General features: G+C 37.6%; 2 protein-coding genes across 2 annotated transcripts in view; both read right to left on the bottom strand.

Annotated features, from left to right (window-relative positions):
* Window positions 1–2,263: 2,263 nt before the first annotated feature.
* Window positions 2,264–12,427, bottom strand: LOC139725631 (3-oxoacyl-[acyl-carrier-protein] reductase FabG-like). Its single transcript, XM_071636721.1, has 9 exons — window positions 12,382–12,427; window positions 10,639–10,772; window positions 8,149–8,241; window positions 6,451–6,536; window positions 5,359–5,452; window positions 4,740–4,809; window positions 3,826–3,862; window positions 2,823–2,886; window positions 2,264–2,422 (listed from the first exon to the last, which is right to left on the bottom strand). Exons 1-9 carry the CDS (start codon window positions 12,425–12,427, stop codon window positions 2,264–2,266), a joined length of 783 nt encoding a protein of 260 aa, XP_071492822.1.
* A 4,139-nt stretch (window positions 12,428–16,566) lies between these two features.
* Window positions 16,567–22,580, bottom strand: part of LOC139725632 (DNA mismatch repair protein Msh2-like) — a 37,269-nt gene continuing 31,255 nt past the window's right edge. Inside the window, exons 17-20 of the mRNA XM_071636722.1 lie at window positions 22,425–22,516; window positions 20,698–20,852; window positions 17,445–17,629; window positions 16,567–16,797 (exon numbers count right to left, since the gene is read on the bottom strand). Coding sequence (XP_071492823.1) covers window positions 16,636–16,797; window positions 17,445–17,629; window positions 20,698–20,852; window positions 22,425–22,516 — 594 coding nt within the window. The 3' untranslated portion in view covers window positions 16,567–16,635. The remainder of the gene's footprint in view (window positions 16,798–17,444; window positions 17,630–20,697; window positions 20,853–22,424; window positions 22,517–22,580) is intronic.

Genomic DNA, 22,580 nt, shown 5'->3' on the forward strand with positions numbered 1-22,580 from the left:
TTACAATATATAGGCCTACATAATATACTGTATATAGTCCAAATAGTTCAAAATTGCCATAATAGAAAAGATACATAAGCATTGTAATTTCGCACTGTATTTCATGAAATTTTAAGATTTTGTTTGTTTGTTTTTTGTTGTTTAGCAGTCAGCTAGTTATGAGAGGAAAAACTGAAACCTTTAAAAATAGTCAGAGATGGATGAGTGGGTCACTAGTTACACATCAGCGTGGTTCAAGTCTGGATACACCACTGCTTGCCATCTCGCGCACTGAGCGTGTATATACAAAATAGAACTATACTCCGAGAGAAGATTGGTGTAGAAGAGACAACTTCAGCAAATGCATCGTGTATAATACACACACGCGTAGCACACACACACGCACACATGATCAGAAACTGACATGTAACCTTATGTAAGAAGTATATTGTTTGCATTTTTTTTTTCAAGTTATATAAATAGTTAAGCACCATCAGGCTGGAAAAACGAGTCTCGGGTCATGAGAATGAAAATCGTAAATTTATCTTTTATTGGAACCTTTAGATTGATAGTGCAGCTGAAACATGATACATGCATATTTTGAATAATGTGCAGTGATAACACGGCCATTACAAGAAGAAAACGAAAGAAGAGAAAAATAACACTGTACCTGACATTTATTTACAGTATACACTATATGCACGGTGTTTAACTATCATAGGCAGAAATTCACTTCGCTTTTTATATATCTCTCACTGTGACATGACTGATGCGGCACAGGTACAATGTATAATTATGATCGTCGCCACGCTTCGTTGTTTTCCCATTTTTCGTTGGTATACTCGTGAATGTGTTTGCTAACACGGGTCATTTCTCAGAAATAATACGTTCGGACCTTATCTGTCCCCATTATAGAGTTCCCATTGTTTGGTTCATACCAGTAAAACATGCTGACTGCTGTGTACGCATCCTGTTTGAAAGTGATTTGACTTGCACAGGACCACTGAAATCAGAAAGGGGAAATGCATGTTTCGTTTGTTTGTTTGTTTGTTGTTGTTGTTTGTTTGATTTTTTTTTTTTTTTTTTTTTTGGGGGGGGGGGTCCCAAGCCGTACATCCATATAGAACAGAGACCGTCGAAGAATAATCCATTTTTCATAATTTCGAAGACGACAAGAAATTTAAACATGAATGAAATATATTACATGCAGGAAAAAATCCCTGTATGAACGAATCCTACTATTATGACACGCAAATCAAAACCTCTCAATAGATTCGTTTGTAAGAAAAATAAGTTGAAAGAAACATATAGAACGTAATTTGATAAAGTATCGGATGTAAACTGTAGGTCGCAGATGCGTGTAATTTAACCTACTCTAGCTGCTATCACATCACAGTTAGGAAGTATGATATTCTCTCAATTCAAATGAAAATCGAAAAAGAAACAAAGAAAATGTTCTAAAAAATAAAGCACGGAAATGCAGTGATCTACTCGTCGCCAAAATACTTTAAAACAACTATGAAGAAATGGTTGCTACTTTAGTGCTATATACGCTACCTTCACATCAAACCTAGATGATTATAGTCAAAAACAGTCATCCACTATTAACCTACGTGAATACGTTAACGGAAAACACTCAAGTCCTAGGCCACTTAGAAAATCACTTTATACTTGCGATTCCACACGATAAAAGTCATGCTTTGTTTTCACCCTTGACATCATCGTAAACAGTTGTTTTAAAATGAGCAAGATGCATTAAGCACAGTTGTAATTCTAGTAATTAACAAATGCTTCTTTAACACAAAATGTGAATCCCATGCGCAAATTATGTTCGGGAGATAACTTTGTCTCTATAAAAGTTCGTGGATACTGAACAATGAATATAGGCCTATAAATCTGTTCTGTACAGTAGATTCCATTTCAGATGATCCTTTAGAGCATCACTTTCATGGCCGCAATAAATACCATTTTGTTTCATTTGTTTAGGGTGTAATTTTATTTTATTTTGAGAGCTGTATTCTGATTCTGATTTTATAATGATCTTTCATATCGACTTTCATGAGATGATTGCGCTTAAAATTCATATTAGAGATAAACGTGTGTGATTCTGGATGAGATGTTAAGTTTTTAAAGGACGACTGAACTAAAGACTACATTGACTACAATCTTGTGAATAGATGCTACCACTTTGGGATGAAGCAACGTTCTTACAAAGAGCTACAAAATAATGATAACAATAAAAACACACACGCACACACACATTCAGGCAATGCCAGTTCTGCCTCTATCGTGGACAAAGGTTGTGTCTGCCACCATCTATTGGTAATGAGACGCCAGTGATAAAGGATGAAGCATCTGAAGCCAAGAAAGCGATGGTATTGGCCACTTCTTCTACGTCGCCAGGACGACCGAGCGGATGGGAGGCCTTGCAATTCTCGAGAAACTGAAAACAAAACATAGCAAGACAATTTGTGACTTATCAGTATTCAAAGTGTCATAATAAGTTAGACTAGAGTATAGACCTAGCATTTCATTTCACTGAATTCCATTGGATTTCCCTTTCCTTTAATTTCATTTCAGTTCTTTGTTTCTTCCAATTGCTTTTTAAAATAGGGCAAGGAAATTTGGCTTTGTCACACGATCAAAATCAAAATATTTAAAGCGCATCCAAAACGAAAAACGAATTTCATTTCTACGGAAGGCAAAGTCTGGTGCTCCAAAACAGCTCCACAAACTTGTCAATAAATATTGCAATAGTAAATGTTGGAAAGATAATGTTGAAATATCATCCATACTAATACGTATAATATCAACGGCGAGAGTGTAGTGAAATCTTGTCTTACCGTAGCATATGCCTCTTCACTTAAACCTCCTCGCTTGTGCAAGTTCGTGACTATCACACCAGGGCTGCAATGAAAGTACAAAAAAAAAAGGACAAAAGAATGGAAGGTAACACACAGTGACCGAAGGAAATTGTATGTCAGTATAAAAGTGTTTTTCTCAGAGCAATCATACGAAGAAACGGTTGTAGAGACACAGGTTACAGATTTGAATCATGACTGACTCTTTATGATGCACGAGCTCGCACCATTTTTGTTTTTATTTTGTAGATCATTTCTGACTACTAAAACATAATATATGAAATACAAGATCCAGAAACACGTATTTGCCGCGAATTACTGCATTGTCCGTTATTGTAGCTACCTGTAGTTTTAATCGGAAGACTGATAGGCGAAAGGATAAACATGAGCTGATTATGATATGGTAAAGAATGCAGGGTCAATGGTAAAATGAGTGAGTAAGTAGGTAGATCGATAGAGATATAACGAGAAAGACAGATCTTTAGAACAATATATAAATAAACGAATAGGATAGATGGTTAGATCGATAGATATTCAGATTGTTGCATTAAAGAATACCACACTGACAAGCTTATTTTTGACTCGTCGAGTCCCACTCCATCAACATCCACATACTGACAAACCTTCTTCACAGTAATAACACTTACTCCCTATACCACGTTGACTAGCTTATTTGACTATATAATGCCTCTTACTCCCCTCACAGTGACTAACTTACTCGACATATGATGACTCTTACTCTCTTCACATTGACTAACTTACTTCACCATAGGATGACTCTTACTCCCTTCACATTGATTAACTTACTTCACCATCATTATGATGACTCTTACTCCCTTCACATTGACTAACTTATTTGACAGAAATGACTCTTACTCCCTTCACATTGATTAACTTACTTGACAGAAATGACTCTTACTCCCTTCACACTGACTAACAGACTAGACTGCAATCACTCTCATTCTTTTCATCTCGACAAACTTACTTGATTGCGTTGACTCTCACTCCCTTCGGAGCCAAATCTGGAGAAAAAACAAAACAAGAAGAAAAGTGATGTTTAGTAAGACTAGAATGAAATGATATTGTGAGTACATAACATCTGTTCGAGAATATTTACATTATATGATAAATATGTTCAAAATCAAAGGAGATATTATTGATAACATAATACATTTATCACCGGGACTGGCATATTGTGCCACTGCTTGTAATTACACAAATCAACTGTAATCAATATAACATAACTATACAATGATTAAAATACACGCAGAGGAAAGTCAAGAAGCAGCATTCGTACGCCGCGCCTTACGGGAAAAAAGAAGTCGCTAACTGAAATGTTTAAAATAAAAAAAAATAATCCTATATGTCCATTTTTATCAACTTGGGATATTTGAGATTGAAGCTGCTGCAAAACAGAGAAAATAATCATAATCTTTGCGATAATTGTAACAATATCTTAATTTAAAAAAAATGTTTTTTTTTATATTTTTGCTGTGACACGAGTAAAGTATCATTGGAAAGATTTATTTTTTCTGTATTTGATAATGACCTTTATACTTGAAAACCCCTGAAAATATCGTTAACTTTATCAGTTTTTGCATTTGAACTCTGTAAATTAGGTTTCTCTTTTTTATGATATGATTTCGGTAACTCGTGGAGATAGATTAAATACATGGCAGCGGCGGTGTGAAAACTTGTTTGTCTTCACTACACGTCCTGTGAGCGAATTCCGATGTTATATATGTTCCGACATTATAGCTCAGTTCCAGTTACAACTGTATTTACTTTGATGTTTTCATGTGTACAGGAAAAGGGGTACCCTGTATTAATGTCAAGACGACCATACAATGATAGAGACCATTGCCTTCTATCTGATGTCCATAAACTTTTAATCATTACCGAGTGAAACACATCTGGTCATTTGGTCGATAGCAGCCTTTGACAAACAGTACCCCAGTAATCCAGAGAACTAGACATGAAAGAAGATAAAACAAAATATATATGGACATTATTACATACGCAAATGTACGGGGAGGAGGGTGAATTAGTAAATTTCCTCTTATTTCACGTAAATAATGTACCGTCATGCACGTGTACACCCACTTGGATGCCTTAGTCACGACTGTATGTAGCTGAGTAGATTATCCTCGTGCTTACTAAAACAACGTTTCGTCATCTTTCAGTAATGCCGACAGCTGTCTCAATCATCAAAAAGTGTCAATGATATGACAGTAAAAACAGCTAGAACAACTTCTTATTCGTATCCCTGAATTTTAGGTGATTACACAAAATCGGGAAATAGTGTACCAGTGACATAAGAAACACATCATTTTCTCATCATTCATAGGCCCTATTTGATTATAAATGTGTGGAAACTCACATATAGGCCTACACACTCACAGACCGACACACGTGCACACTCGAATAAATATAGACTCTGGTGCATGAAACTCCGTGAGAGATAATGTAACTTGACAAAGCCGACTGGCGACAGATAAAAACACCATACAGGTTATACCGCTTTGATGCCGGTGATGCTGGATAGATTGACGATGCTCCCCTTCGTCTGAATGAGGTGAGGAACGGCCAGGGCGGTCAGGTGAAAGACAGACCTGTGCCGAGCAGGACACAATAATTAAAATGGATTTAAGTTTGAAGTGATTGGTCCATTACCGGTGAATTAAAAAACAATATATAGTCACACAAAATTAATCAGGAAGCAACGGAAGACATTATGACTTTGAAAGTGCCATTCCTCACAGCGTTTACCTTGACTTTTTTCCTCAAGTAATTTCATATTTTGCAGGCAAATATGCACACTTTTTTTGTTTTTCCTTGATATCTGTTGATTTCATTCAAATCATTCATTAATCAACCCATTCTTGGTGTAACATGAACAAAAACAATACAAATACATTTTTCAAAACACAACAAATCCATTTTTCAATTTATACTATGTAATACAATCTCTCTTCAACATAGATAGCATAGAAAACACACGCACACACACACACACACACATTAACACACACAGTTAGCGAATCATATAGTTACCTCGTTCGCCCCTGCAGCAAAATGGCTACAGACATCAGCAGATCGCTTTCATAACTCTTTGATCTCTTTGACCCGACAGATTGCCGTATAGACGAGAATGAATGAAAACGGCGTAAACTATCTGAATGAGTACCATCGTCTATCCGACCTATCAGTCATTGTGTTTGATATCGTATCAGAACAGAAAATCATCTGCACTCGGCGTCAATATATGACCTTCCATCGACCTTTCTTCCGTATAGGTCGATCGATGTACCTTCTCATTGGATTTTAAGGCTTTCCGAATTAAACATTTTAGTTCTCCTACTGTTAATTGCGACGATCTCTGAAATTGCTGATTATGGATATTCTTGAATACATCTTTGCAAGACGACTTCAATTTAGCATCTACCTGCAGGTGTAAAACATCACCAGAAATGGGCGTGAAATCCTCCGTTATATTCCACACTCACTGAGTTTTTCTGATCATATCTGATTAAAAGGATTCATCATCACCACGTAAAGTATCGTCAGAAATTCTGCATATTTCACCATTGAGAGAACGATGCGAACTCACCTAACGTTTGTATCCATTATGTTGTCGTAGGCTTCAAGCGTCGTGTTTTCAATGTTTCCGGTGGTGAGTATACCCGCATTATTAATCTAAACGTGGGAGGAAACATATTTGTAGATGCAAGGATAACAAAAAAAAAATATCATGTCAAATTTAAAGTATTTGAAACAATACTTTTCATGACTCTGGGCATTAATGCTTAACATTCTTGTTTTTATTGATCTATTGGCTCCATTGTTATCCATATCTCTTATTTCATTCGCACTTGCAAGGGGACATGGATTAATCAGAAAATAAATAAATATTGAAGTAATTACGTTAATGAGCAGTGTATTATAAAGGAAATCAATCAAAAGTATCTGGACGTCTTTCAGCAAGGACATTACGCCTATGAAGGAAAGTGTAATGACACATCAGGGATAGTAATGGACATAACTTCATGTCACGTGAACAAAGCATTGAATATGCAAAATGGTATACAAGTATCCGATGAATTAAACTGACATCAAAGCATCGTCTCTTTTTTTTAATTCCGCATGTCAGTTCCATTCCATTTCCAAATTTTCTTTGATTATTATAATGTGTCATATCGCAAGCAAGCGGCTCGTGTCAGCCCTCTTCTGAGCTAATAATTCTCTCTGATTAGACATTTAATTTTACTTATAGAAGTAAACAAGAGGGAAAGAGAAAGAAAGAAAATTGCCTACACTAATTGTATACCCTATTTTGTTTAAGACTTCGGTGTTTTATTATCTATGATTTTTTTCAGATTTTATTTTTTATCTTAAAAGCAAGCAATCGTGGGACCGACAAATTAACGTCCCCTCCAAATAACAAGGCGATGAGTTTAAAGTGTCTTTCCAGAAAACACAACCACTGACTGCAAGAAGCGAACCGGTGAGATCAGGGCCCTATTTCATAGAGCTGTTCGTAAAGTTGCGAACAATTTACGAGCGACTGGTGATCAGTTCTTATGCTGAATTATGGAAATTCTGATAAGTATAGCACATCAAAACTGATCACCAGTCGCTCGTAAGTTGTTCGTAACTTTACGAAAAGCTTCATGAAACACCCCCTTGAATGCTGTGTTCTTGTCACTGAGTGACACCATCCCCTTTATTCATACCCACGGAGCCTAAATCCAGGGACTTTGGACTGGTGCACGTCACAATTCCGATACCATGCACGAGTCATACATCCCACGAGTTCGACACTAGGTAAACAGGGCCCACGAGTCCGACACTAGTTACATCACGCAGTTACATGTTTAGACGCAGTGTCGATCACATGGACCTTTTTCGTTTAGTGCTGGACTCGTGGACCTCGTTTGCATAGTGTCAGGCGTATGGGTCTTTTCCTGCCTAGTGTCTGACTAGTTGGCCTTGTTTGCCTACTGTCGGACTCGTGGCTGTTATTTGCCCATAGTGTCGAGCGCATGGGCTGTATGACTCGTGGGCTGTTTGACTCATGAACTTTTTTTTCCAATATCGAGCTCGTGAGTCGTATGACTCTTGGGTGTCGGGCTCGTAGGATGACCCATTTGGACAGCGTGCACAACGCTACATGGGATTTTTTTTTTTTGTTCCAATCAAAACTCAAACACACCCCACGGGGATATACCCGCCTTATGCTTTATACATGTCATGTAATGATATGTTTTTGCAGCCCTTGTGAAGTTTTCAAGCTGGTCCATGTACTCACCAAGATATCGATTTTTCCAAACTTATCCACTGTGCGATCGATTAGGTCCCGTCGACTGCCTTCAGCCGTGACGTCACCGACGACTATCAATGGCTGGGGAGAGAGAGAGAGAGAGAGAGAGAGAGAGAGAGAGAGTGAGTGAGAGAGAGAGAGGGGGGGGGGGGATGGAGAGTTAGAATACAATGTACTTCAGTAAACACTACTCACGGATATTCACTGCAACTGACAAATTAAAAAGAATCTGTGTGTTTGGATGGGGAAATGCGAATGCCTTGCCATTAGTATGTTGCTGATCGCACTCACTGTTTTGAGTCAACCTATCTACTGCATACATTTGACAAGCAATAATTATACGATGCACTCCTGCTAACCGTACGGCATTTGTTAGTTATTTTGTAAACGAGATAAATGAAAGCAGTTGTACTGAATACAATTTGAATACAATTTGAGAAGATACAGAAGAACGGTGAAATGGTAATTATCCTCTAAGGTTACGACCATTGCTATCATGAACAATCACAGTCATTATTGTTACATAAATCAATACAGTAATGCACTTATATAAAGTCTTGCTCTTTGCACATTAACCATAGTCCTGTCTGTAGTACTTCGTGAGATCAATACAACCATATCGGTATTAACATATCTGTATTACCATCATTTATGACAAGGCAGGCACTCGAAAACTATAATTTAGGCGCCATCCCTTTACAGAACTTGATATGCCATGTTGAAAATAAGGCTGGTACATCGAATATGTCGCGGGCGCCATTTTTTCCCCTATGTCTCGATGTCTCGTCCAAAGAAATTCACACACACACACACACACACACACACACACACACAAACACACACATTCTTGTCATAGCATACTCTTGTAGGACACCCACAGTAAGTACGTCCCACAAACGTATACTAAATAAAGCCAAAATCTATTGTTCGCAGTTGTGGGACCATTATCCTCAGGAATTTCTTTTGTTAGTTGTCCTACAACAGTATTTTTTTTTTGATAGAATACAGCAGTATTTCTTTTTTTATATATAGAATACAGCAGTATTTTTTTTTCGATTAAAAAAAAAGTATGTCATGCCTACCCACGCGCGCGCACACAATAAACACAAACACACACACACAAATCCAAACCCACGGTTATACTTCTCGGGTAAATACATGAACTGTATCACTAACGCCGAACGTTATTCCGCTTTCTCGAGTTTCAAACAAACGCATCCTAGAAACCGGATGTTCCACGCTGCATGTTTCGCTTTCTTTTGTTGTTGCTGGGTTTCTGAATATGGGTATACCATGCAATTCTTCACAGACTTGAATCTTTGCACAGTATATAAAAAAAAAAAAACATGTTCTAATATTTCTATGTAATCAGGTAGTGAAAGAAGAAGGAAATAATATTGATTAAATAAGGACGGGGACTATGGGCAACTTATACGAAAGAGCAAGATCGAGGGAGAGATACAGGTTAGGAAAAGGGACGTGGAAGGGAGAGAGAAAGATATAAACAGATAGAGATAGATGGATAAATAGACAGATAGATTGATTGATATAGATAGAGAAATTATCTAGATAGATAGATAGATAGATAGATAGCTAGACAGCGAAAGAAGAGAGAGAGAGAGAGAGAGAGAGAGAGAGAGAGAGAGAGAGAGATGTCTGCACTGGGAGAGACTGAGAAAAGGGCGCTTTCTTATTGTAAACTGAGTCCCAGATCGCGAGTTTGGCGATAAACTCGGAAAGTCGCAGATTTGGATGTATAGAACGTATAGAGTATTCGGGAACGCAGTGATCAGGAATGTATGTGCTGCTGGGGGTTTATGATAATCATTATCTACAGACGACCATAATACTATCGCTGCAAACGTTTTTGTGTGTTTTGCTTTCTTACCCATTTCAATAGCTGATGAAAAGAAGGCTGCATGGGTGATTATGAAAGGCTATAACGTTAAAGGACAGTGAATCAAAAACTAAATACATGCCTCGATCACTTCGTGGTATTCTTAGGCGATAACAAGGGGAGGCAATTCGTGTTACACATTGCTCTGTGCTCATACCGACGTGTGTTGAGGTAATAACTACGTTTGTGTACAGACAATAAAGCTGAAGACGACCAAGTGTCGAAAACTTCAACTAGTCCAGTTGGCATCCTGCAACATATGCCTTGTCATCATTAGTATAGGCTCATATACTCGCGCGCACACACACACCTGTACACAACTAAATGCATGCCTCGATCATTTCGTGGTATACTTTTAGGTAATAATAGAGGAGGCTCACTTATAATGTTAATAATCCACTGGTAAAGCGCATTTGAACATGTACGTTTATGGAAAATGCGCTATTTGTCTATTATTATTATTATTATTACTATTATGATTATGATTATGATTGTAATGATTATTGTATCATTATTATCATTATCATCATCAGTATTATCATTACACAAATACATACAATATGATGGTAAAACATGATTACCTCTTCCTGACAGCACTCTTTACAAGAGTCACTCGTCTCCTTCAGATTGTCTGCATTTCGCCCAGACAAGGCCAACTTTGCACCGAGCTTCGAGAACAGGACACTGGTAGCAGCCCCAATTCCAGAACTTGCTCCTGCGGATACATTATGACATAATTATAATGTACTTGTAATCACGTACTAAATGCGTCAATTACATTATGCACGTATCTCTTTTATCTCTTCCTTTCTCTCTCTCTCTCTGTAATATCTTTTCTTTTTTCTTCCTCAATATGAATATTTTTGTATGTTCTGTGCATGTCGTTAAATGGACATAGGCAGTATGGATGTTAGGAATTCGACTGTTATGTGTAGTTGTTTTTAGTTTTGATCTCTCTCTCTCTCTCTCTCTCTCTCTTTCTCTTTCCCTCCTATGACAAATAAGTTAACAATTTATGAGACAAACAAGTACACAACGTACAAGTGATGATGAAAAACAAAAATGGCTTTGGAATTCATTACACACTCTATCAACAATTAGATTTTTTAAAAAATCTCGAGAATAAATCCTTATATACAATATATTACAAAAGAGCAATCTAAAATGAAAATTGTAGTAGCTTCGGGCACCCCCAATTCACACACAAATACACACGCAAAACCACACACAGTCAAGAGGACTGAAAGGCAAACACAGAAACAACGTGTATGAAAAGAACAAAAGCAAGAGAAAGAAAGGGAGTATAATTATAATCATATACATACAAGGGAAACATACATAAGTGGACATGTACACAATGAAAATGCATTGCTTCAGGAAAGCTTGTCTGACGTATGGAAGTAGTTTTATGGATAAAAAAAAAAATCATACACATGGTCAAAGAGCTCTGTTCGCGTGGGAGAATGGCGAGCACGAAACATTGTCATACCGGCTGATCACTTTCTTTAATTACTGCACTCTTCCCTTTAAACAAGACTTTTAAACATGCTTGAAAGTTCGCGGGGTTAGAGTAAAAATCGATTATCATCCTTTCATCTCGTGCACCGGTATCCGATTCTCGGCCTATTCTTAGCTAGCGCGGTCATCGATCTGTGATCTGAGAACTGGCCACGTGTTGACAGCGGTTTCGGTACAGCTGAGAATTGGGTCTGGCCTAATATTCATCAATGTTCCTTTGTGTATAAACTAACTACAAATGAGCGCCACTGTGCCAAGTATATAGGTCTATAGGTGTATAGTAAAGATAACAAGTCTTTCTTGTTTGATAATGCAGCTAGCTTTCCCAATTTTTACTCCATATTAGGATATCATTCTTTGCGTTAATGGAATGAAATCTGTCTCAAAACACTACTAGTAACCTGTTGATTAGACCCTTGTTCGTTAATGTAGTTATATGTGGGAGATGTAGTGAAACTTTGGTTGAAATTTTATCCGTTTTGCAGCGCATATTTCGTGTCTATCGGTCAAAAGCAATGCATTTTGGCGGTCATTACATTCTCTAGTTTACTTGTTTGTTTGTTTGATTGCTGAAAGTACGTTTGTCCCCTCCCTTCTCTCTAGAGAAACACTCTGACAAACAAAACTATAGGCCCTAGAGCAATGCCGTGATCCTAATCAGGCAATTTAGTAAGATGTTTGATATGAATTTCGAAGTACAAATTGTATTTCATTAAGATAAAGATAAGCAGAGATCACAGACGTAACAGAATCAAGAGTAGAAAATGTGAACAGAACGTTAGACAGCGGACGAGATCGGGTCTTACCAGTGATGATTGCGACCTTTCCTGCCAATGAGATGGGAGAAGCCATTATTATTGAGAAAGTAAAAATGTAGCAAACGACACACTGGTCGGATGAGGACAACTCAAGTACTCCGATTCAGATCGAGTGGTTAGCAGCTGCCTGCGGATTCACTTCAGCCCGATCTGTCTAGGGTATGATGACTGATCAATAGTGTGCCGAAAAAAAAATTGCACATGCACGGCGTCCGAAAACGGATGGGTACCATTGTAATGGCTAGGTAACTCGCTCTCTCTCTCTCTCGCTCAGTATGCGGCACGCTTGACTGCACTCGCTTGTAAACGAATTCTGGGGGAAAAAAATGCCTCAAAGTTAGGAAAACTAAATTTTTGCGAAATTCGTCTTTCATTAATTTCTTTCCTGGAAGGAACAAAATTTTCATTTGCTGTTTTTGCCTCCCTCCCTCCATGCTGCGAGATCAATTCGATATGTTACAATTTTTCAGTTCATAGATGTACAAAATCAATCTTGCTTTTGTTATCAATCGCGTACAAAACGAAGAAAAGAAAGTGTAATGTATTATTTTCATGCCTCAGCGGCGAAGTGGCGCCAGGGGCATGATAAGTTTCCAGATTGCCCGTCCTGCAATCCGTCTGTCCGTCTATCCGTATTAAAATCAATTTTGTGGACGATGTAACTTAAGAACAGTAAAATTTTAAAACCCCAAATGAAACTTGGCATACTACAATTGTATGTATTTATGAGTGGACACAGCTGTGCCTATCAACTTTTTGGCGCACATGCTCAAGGTCAAAGATCAAGGTCAAATGCTAACATTTCAACTACAACAGAAAAAAAAATAAACAAAAAGGAGGTAAAGCTCAATCCAGGATTATTAAAGGTAATACTTTAATATATATTTCTTTAATCATTTGTTTTGACACCTTACGAACGTTTGCAAAACTCAGAAATCTGTTTCTTTTCCATTTACAATTTCATTATTGATTTTGTTACCTGATTTTAAGATAGGAATCAGCAAATAAAGTTTGAAGAAATGACAGCCTCGAGATGTTGACTAACTTTGTGTTTGAATGTCACACACTTCATAATGGCACACAAACACACCCCAACCCCCCCCCCCAAAAAAAAAAAACATATCACACATGGGCCATGAATTTAACAACACGTGAAAATGTCACCGTGAGCTAAGGTAATAGTGCGCTTATGAAGATCTCTGCATAAATTCGCAAAAACAACATCTCACGAAAATGTCTATGATCCCCTCATTCCCGAAAATATCTATACGCGAAAATAACAGCGTATACAGTGTATATATATATCATATATATGTATACATACATATTCATTGAAATTATTGTGTGTTTGTGTGTGTGTACGTGGAGGGGGCTTTGAGTGAGGCCATTTTTGGCTCATGCAACTTCACTCAATAGTGAAATCGAATGAGTCAATAGAGAGAGAGTCAATAGTAGGTAATTTGTTAATGCATTAATAGAATTGGAAGTTCCGATCAAACTGAATAGTGACCTGCTCTACCACTCCAATCCATTTCTCCTATCTAATTTCCACGGCATTAACTTGTCCTGGTTCAAATTCTCAAGATGTTGCCATGCAAGGCATGGCCAAGATGAAGACAAACACACAACAATTGAGAAGAAAAGATTATAAAGTACTGTAGAAGTAGAAGATGAGAATGAGAAGTTAAAGGGGAAAAAAAAAACAGAGAAAGAAATTTTAAAAAGAACAAGAAGAACAAGGAGAGGAAGAGGAAGAATAAAGACAACTGGAAGGAGATAAACAACAGGTAAATATAATACTAAGTATATATTTGAAGGGGTTGGTGCAATATAGTGCTAAACCACACAATGGTCATTTTGAGATAATCGCTGTTGAATGTTTGGAGAGTGCATACATTGTACATTTATAAAACATGAATGCATGCATTTTTAACCATCTTATTGGTTGAATTCAAATATGATATTTTCACGGAGGTTAGAGTGAAGGATAAGGATTATGAAAATGCATGTAACTCAATTTTGACAAAAGTGTAGGTTAGCACTATATTGCACCGACCCCTTCATTTTGTCTCTCAGTCATAAATTCGGTCTTAAACATTGAATGGTGCAAGGACAAAAAGACCCACAATACACTCTTCTCTTTAGTTTTGTTAGAAAATATTGTTTATTACATTGTGATGCTTTACAAATCAATGTAATGTAAACATACATACTGTAGATGTTACATGTGAATCAAAATACTCATCAAAAGACAACATTCTCATAGAATACATGTACTGCATGTAAATAATTTTTGTATGTACCCATGCAAAAGTGTACAACGTATAACATAATCGCCTATTCCCTAAAAGTGTTTCTAAAATATATATACAACCTCACAGGTGTGTGGCTCTTCAAGGATCTTGACCACATTCAGGGCTCCTTGCACAGCAGATATTATTATCATTAATACACATAGGTCAGATATAGCAAGATACCTGATATAACAAGGTCATTTCATAGGTCTTATTCCTTTTGATTATTCTTTTGTGTTTATCAATGACATTACAAGATACCCGATATAATGAGAAAATTTAAGCATTCTCAAACAGCTTGTTATAACAAGGTTCCCCTGTATTTGAAACAAAGCAATACATGTATCACAAGTCCAACTCCAGTTTATTATGAGAGTCCACAGCTGTTTGTTTAAAACTTCTCTGAGATGTTTTTCAGTTATCAAGTGCAAGCAGAAGATGATAATAACAAGTCAGTACGGAAATCTAAGATTTCATTCATCTTTGATACCTGAAAGTATAAAAAAGTAATAGTCTAAGATGCTCAGACATTTCTCTTGTATTTCTTTAGAAATCACTGCACAGGAAAGAATCAAGGAAGCACATATGAAAATATCCAACTCTTTTCTCTTTAGTTTTAAAATCACTGAATTGCAATATCTGTATGCAAGAAATTTGCTTTAATGACATTCTTTAACAAAGTGACAAACAATTTGTTTGGATGGAAGGGATTTACTTGGATTATAAATAGTCTTTAGCAGTTTGAGTGCTGTTCTGTGAAAAATGTGATAATCAGCCACTTGGTTACAAGAACTACATGGGTCCTGTATGAAGTCCATGGAAATAACAAAGTTTTGTAATGATGTTCTGTAACAGTGCCTTTAAGAAAATACAGAAAAAAAAGAAACTTTTCCATCATTAAAATCACTTCATGTTATCAACAGTGTTATCATCACATTTTGGTCAGCACTAAAGGTATTGGCATTATTGATATTACTTATGTCTCTGTCGCATCTTCAAATAATTACTGGTATGCTTGAGTGACCCCCACCTCTTCATCGTTAATGTTTATGCACATTTCAATCACACTACGTTACTGAAATTCTAGGAAATCCCACTAACATAGAGGAAAAATGCTGAAGATTCAAGTGGAACCACAAGTTCAATAATCAATACCGGAAATTTGAAGCTATCATTGTCAAACGCGAATGATGCAGAATTCTTGTGCGCTAAGGAAGGAGCCCGCACCTCACCACCCCGCTCTCCCATAGACAAAGCACGTAAAAGACGTGTGCGGGTGACCGTGATGATACTGACAACATGTACACATATTCTTTACATAAATGTTAGATTTTCAAGAAAAACTGTTTGGTTTTCACCTCAGTTTGCTTGGTTGTGGTAACCCTGCAAAGTTTCAAGCATACTGAACATAGGCCAGGGCGTAAATTTTTGTTCATTGCGTTTGTAGCAATTTTATACAGGGTGACGATATTTGGGCCCCTGACGAGGTGCGGGTACCTCACTATACATGTACAATGTACAGTGTACAGTGTAATCCATGAACATTTTCCTTGCCTTCAGAAGACAGCCTTTCTGCATATCACACACACAACATACACACACAAATTTGGCACAAATGTTTTATAATGTTAGACACTATGACTATTTGCTTTACATTTATTAACAAAACACAAAAGATTTATTTACATTCAAGTACTGCATTACTGAAGCCTTCAGGTGGGACAAAAATGCACCATCTGTTGAAAGTGGGTATTTATAGCAATATGCAAAGAAGAAGAAGAAGAAGAAGAACAAGAAGAAGATGAAGAAGAAAAAGAAGAAGAAGAAGAAAAGAAAAAGAGGGAGTCTAAGTAAGTCTAACAAGTTTCAATTTCTCCTATTCCTTCACAAACTTGCTGAACTTCTGTAAAACCCCACACTATGTAGCTGAAGAATGTGACACTGCTCTCTATGTTCCACGACTGAGCAGGTCCTGGATGTAAGAGTTGCCTTTCGCCGACACTTCCTCTTTCAGAGCCTCGAGATGCTTTGCCAGCTCATCCTCGGACAACTGGTCAATTGGCAGGTTCTTGACCTTTGACACAAAGTCCTGGATGATCACCTCACCCTCCTGGAGAAAACAAAAATTGACAGAAGTTATCATAAAAAGTAAATGCTGCTGATTTTGACTATAGTGTACCATGCCATCTACGATATTTTTTTGCACTAAAGATTATGGCATGCAGCCAGTTCAGATGATAAAAGCTTTTGAATACTTGAGTAGCATAGGATATAAGTTTTCTCCATTGGATTCCTAGATGCACCTTCACGTTTAAGATACTATATCAAGGCTTGGTGTCCAGATAAGCATTCTAGACACTGCCTCAATGGTTCATCCTCAATCATAGAACCACGTAAGTCCCACTCGCACTGAGCAAATCTTCTGGAATAGAGACCGTGTAAAATCAAGCTTAATGAAACTTTTTGAAGAAATGCTTTCTCAAAATCTCAGGAAAGTTTCTGGTGTTTTCAATTTTCTTGCCATAACAGTTGAAGTGCACATTCTCGTAGGAAAATTCCTGTCATCAATTTTCTTGAAAACTTGCTTTTCTTAACCCGTTGAGGGCAGGCTGATTTTGCTACAACACGCATTTCCCATAGACACTTGCCCGAGTATACTCGGGACTCGTCCTTAACGGGTTAAGATACAAACACTCTTCCCAAAGATATAAAATATGGAGTGTGAACACAACCATCATGCACAGAGAAAACCTTCACCTGCTTGTCCTGCCTCCGTCTTTTAGCCGTTGGCTCGTCTAGACCCTCCATGCTGGTTGCCGATGACGATGCGATGCTCTGGAAGTCCTCTAGCTCCGCGGCCTTCTCCCTGGCAAAGTCTACGACCTTCTGAGGGAAGTGGGCCAGCTCAGCCACATGGATCCCAAAACTCTGATCACACACACCTGGATCACATATGGCAAGATATAATAATAATAATGATAATAATGTCTTATTTATCCAGTGTAGCTTCTTCAGTGTTTCTACTGCTCTACCAGAGGACCCTGCTATCATTACTACCCCAGCATTGCCAGGTACCCATTTGTGACCCGCTACAACAAAAGGATCCGAAAGTCGGGGAGGACAATTTTCTGAAAATGACATGATATTATTCCCTTACTCTTCCACTTTTATTTCATATATAACATGAGATGACTCATGAAAGTACTCCAGTGCGGAGATATCAATGATTTTATTAGAGCATATCGAGTGGTTTAGGAAATCAGCGTTTCGAGAAAACCGCCTTCAAAGTTTTCCTTCCGACGCTATCATGATCAAGGGGAGGCAAGACAGTCCTCACCGCTTGACAATAGAAGGTATGCTCTTAGCAACGTCCACGATGTTCATTCAAGCTTAGCGCCAGCGGTCTACACATGACCAATCAGTAACCAGGATGCCACACACAGACCCATAAGATCACTTCTTCGTTTCTAGAGGCGGAGTCTAGCTGCGGCGCTAAATCCAAATCTTCGGACACGTTCCTGTTCCATTGAAAGTCAGAAAATCATGGCCCAGAAAAACGCTATTTTCTTGCCTTTCCTTTGACCATTTAGCTTCGAAATTTTGGCAGATGATAGACGATACATTAGACTACAAAATTCTGCAATAAACAGAAAACCGATAGTTTTGACCAATTTTGATGATGTGACTTCAAACTCGATTTTCTCGGCTCAGCCATCAGCGACTTAAGGATCCTTTTGTTGTAGCGGGTCACATTCATACACCTGGGTCGAAAGGGACATAGTGGGTAAAAACATCTTGTCCAAGGACGTAAGCACTGGACGGGAATCAATCTCGGGTCCTCTGATTGGGAGTTGGGAGTCTTATCCACTATGCCACAGTGTCCCCACTGTGATATCACAATACAGTGGGATGTTCGACTCACATATCTAGCTTACACACACAATGAGACAACACAACACAAATTGGATTGTTTCATGTACACTCTTACATCACACATTACAAGCCAACAAAGGGTAGCAATGGAACTTATCACGGGCAAGATCATACATGACGAGTAGCGACAGCAAAGCTTGTATAAAGTTTATCACGTCTCCTTATCATACGTCAGCAGAGAAGAGCAAGGATGCAGATCTAACACTAACACCTATCATACAAAGGCAGAGAACAGCATGGACGCAGATCTTACAGAAACACCTATCATACACCAGCACAGAACGGCACACATGTTAATTTAACACTAACAAACGTCTTACACTATTAAAGAGATAATTTACAGTCAGGAATTCTATAACTCACACAGTGTACCTGCATCATACTACTTTTATGACCCAAATCATACTTCATGGGAGAACAGTGTGAACTGGGCATGGCCACATCCAACCAAAGCTTACATTCTGAGAAAACACAGCCCACTTCAGTGTTCCTTACATACACGCTGCTTACACCATACATCGCATATGCAGCATACATTAGAGATAGGGATATCTCACAATCCTACATCATACACTGTGAAAGAACACAGACTACTTACAGGTTTAATCACACACACTCACTGACACCTGTCAGACACTACATTCACCAGTAATGATACCACACTAACCCTTGACTAACCATTCCCATTTTTTCCTTATCCTCAAAAATTGCACAGAAACCCTGTTATAAAAACATTGCCATGACAACCAGTTTTACCTTGTTATATCCATTATCTCACTGTAAACATACTGAAAAAACTAGACATATCGCTACGGCTACTGATATGCCTCCGCCATAATGCATGGTTCTCCTAATAGGTCTATAGTACAATGTCTTGACAATGTGTGATGACAGTTTCACACAACTGGCAAAATATTAAAAGGACAGGTTTGACACAAATGTGCTGAATGTTCACTTTCCTAGAACTAGGGTCAATTGGATGAATTATTAAAATGTCAGAGTGCAGGTATTTGGGGAACTGATGATTTTTACTTGACTTTTGACCCTTTTATAAGTTTATGCATTGAGTAATTTTGAAGGTATTGAGGAAAAGTATAATTTCAGTATCAAATGGGAAAATAGCATTATCTAAACCTGGCCTTTGACCTTTGACCTCACAGTTCCAAAGAGAATCACTGTTAGGTTGAACATGCATAAATATGTAAGTTTCATGATGATACCTGGAGTTACTTTCGAGATATGGAGGAAAAAGTGGAATTTAGCACTTTCACTTGACCTTTGACCTTTGACCTTTTGGCAAGAAACTTCCCCAAAAATATATATTGGGTAATACATGCCATACATCAAGTTAAAAAAAAAAAAACCTTCAGGCATATTGCATTCTAAGGAAAGTAGTGATATTTTGAGGAGTTGACCTTGACCTTTGACCCCCTGACCTTTGACCCACGACCCCAACTTCCCTAGATAATCACTGCCCATTAGTACAAGCATATATACTAAGTTCCATGAAGATACCTTGAACCATTTGCGAGATATGGAGAAAAACATGAAATTTCAATTTTTTTTTTTACAAAATAACCTGTGACCTTTGACCTTTGACCCTGTGACCCTAAAATCCACACAAAGTATTATCCCCCAAGGATATACCCTCATACCAAGTTTGATGTAAAACCACCACACGGTTCTTGAGATATCGACAAAAACAAAACGGGACGTACGGACGGACGGACGGACGGACGGACGGACGACCTGAAAACATAATGCCTCCGGCCACTTCGTTGCGGAGGCATAAAAAAGCAGCCAAGTACAGAAATAGTAAACCAGCTACATGTAAATTGGTGAATTTATCTCGATACAAGCAGTACCTCATTGTAAGCAAGATTGTTAAAACAGGATTACTCAGTAATGGACTTGTAAAATACCATAGCACTAGTTCACAGAATTACACTCTGATAGATTGTCTTTTTAAAGGAAAATCTAGACCCTCAATCTCTTTAAAAAACATTCTCATTGCACTAAGCGAATAAAAAGCCCTTCATGCACTGAAGAGCGAAGGTTTGAGTTTGGCCGGACTGACCTGGTTTGACCTTGTACAGCAGTGTGAGTTGTCCGTCCGCAGTCAAAGCGGTCACGTGGAGATTGTTGACCGTGGAGACGACGTCAGCCAGGGCGGTCAACTCATGGAAGTGGGTAGCAAACAGGCAGAATCCAGATATCTTGGTGGCTATATACCTAGGGGATGCATAATTTGCTTTATACAGTCAGCATACCATCTGTGAAATCTACTGTTCATATAGACTAATGATCTGCTATATTCAATATGTTCTGAAGTTCATGGGTAAGGAAATTTAATTTGAAACTGTAGAAGAGCTACTATAGCACTTTCTCTTAGCAGTGATACCTAGGCTAGAAATTATGTTATCATAATTACATGAATGTCAATTGTACTGTGGCGCTTCGCTTGAAACATATCACATTCTACAAATGTACAACAAACAGAAAAATTGGTAAGAACTTTAGAAATCTAATCTTCTAATTTCAATGATTGATGTAGCACAATGCATATGAGACTTGTCAATATGAAAGAAGAGATACAATTGCAATGATTTCCTGATATGGGCATTTTCATATTCTCCATACTCTGCTATGTCAGGTAATTTGTCCCACATTTACTTCATAAAACCTACCAAAGAAGTGATAAGAATACAGCTTTACCCTATTCCCACCAGGGGGGGCATTTTGGGCCCCCCCTCGACGTTTCGCATGATTACTCCGCAACGCATGATGCTCTCGCCGCGACATTTTATGACTTTTTTCTTTCAAGTATCGCGCAACTTTTGAGACCAAATTTGTTGCTCCCAGGCATACTGTTTTGAAGCCACGCCCCTTTGAAAAAAAAATTTTGTCAACCCAAAAATTGCTCCAAAACGTGATTTTGTGCATAAATCCAATGTAAGTTGTGTTTTTGCAATTAATTCATATAAAAAAATATTTTCACTTTTAATGGCTGAGAATTATTTACTTTAGCCTGATTATGCTTTATGCTTTAAAAAGTTTCTCCAACAAATTTTGACAAAAACCAACAAAAACATAAAGTAAAAAACAGAGAAATACATAAGAAATTCAATAAACAATAAAATACATAAGAAATAATTATGAAGCCGAATTTTTGCTTCAATGTTATTGTTGAGGATATTGAAAAGAGTATGTTCACCATAAAATTAGAAGTCTTGGAGCTTTATTTTTTTATTCATAGGCAAAAAAAAAAATAAAAAAATTTAATTTTTGCATAAATTAGCATAGATTAATTAATATAAAATGCATAAATTAAAATTTGAAAAATCTGATTACACAGTATTGTAGATTACATTGGCCTCTACCTTAGTGCAAATTTTTGCGAGGATCGTGCAATCCACAACCGAGATCACCGGTGGTTTCAAGACCCTCAAAAAACCCAGTGGGATTAGGGTTAAATACAGTTGAGCATGCATGTTTTCGGACAGCCAAAAGCAATTTATAGATTCAATACTAAGTACTGGCTTCATAAAAAACGGAAAGTTTAAAACTACCAAAATATTCATAGACTTTCAAATCTGTACTTGAGGTAGCTAAAACATCAAATTTACAAGTTGTGAACCAATAACAAAATCCCTTCCTTTTCAGGAAAACCATCTCATATTACTATTACACTGGCTTCAATGTTTGAATCTTATCAGGTCAAAAGGTGATTGTGTTTTTTAATTATCATCGATGCAAATAAAGTACAGAATGCAGGAGCAATCTTCGCAAAGAATTTTCACTTACTCTGATATTGCCCAGGCAAGCCCAAAACCATCATACGTTGAAGTACCACGCCCGAGTTCATCTATGATGATAAGGGAGTTGTTGGTTGCTGACTACAATTAGTGCAAAACGGACAAAAAGAAAGAAAGAAAGAAAAAGAATCACAATATGCATTTT

The sequence above is a fragment of the Diadema antillarum genome, unplaced genomic scaffold (genome assembly GCF_040938485.1).
Source record: "Diadema antillarum isolate AM-2024a unplaced genomic scaffold, OU_Dant_1.0 seq00000053_RagTag, whole genome shotgun sequence".
NCBI classification, from domain to species: domain Eukaryota; kingdom Metazoa; phylum Echinodermata; class Echinoidea; order Diadematoida; family Diadematidae; genus Diadema; species Diadema antillarum.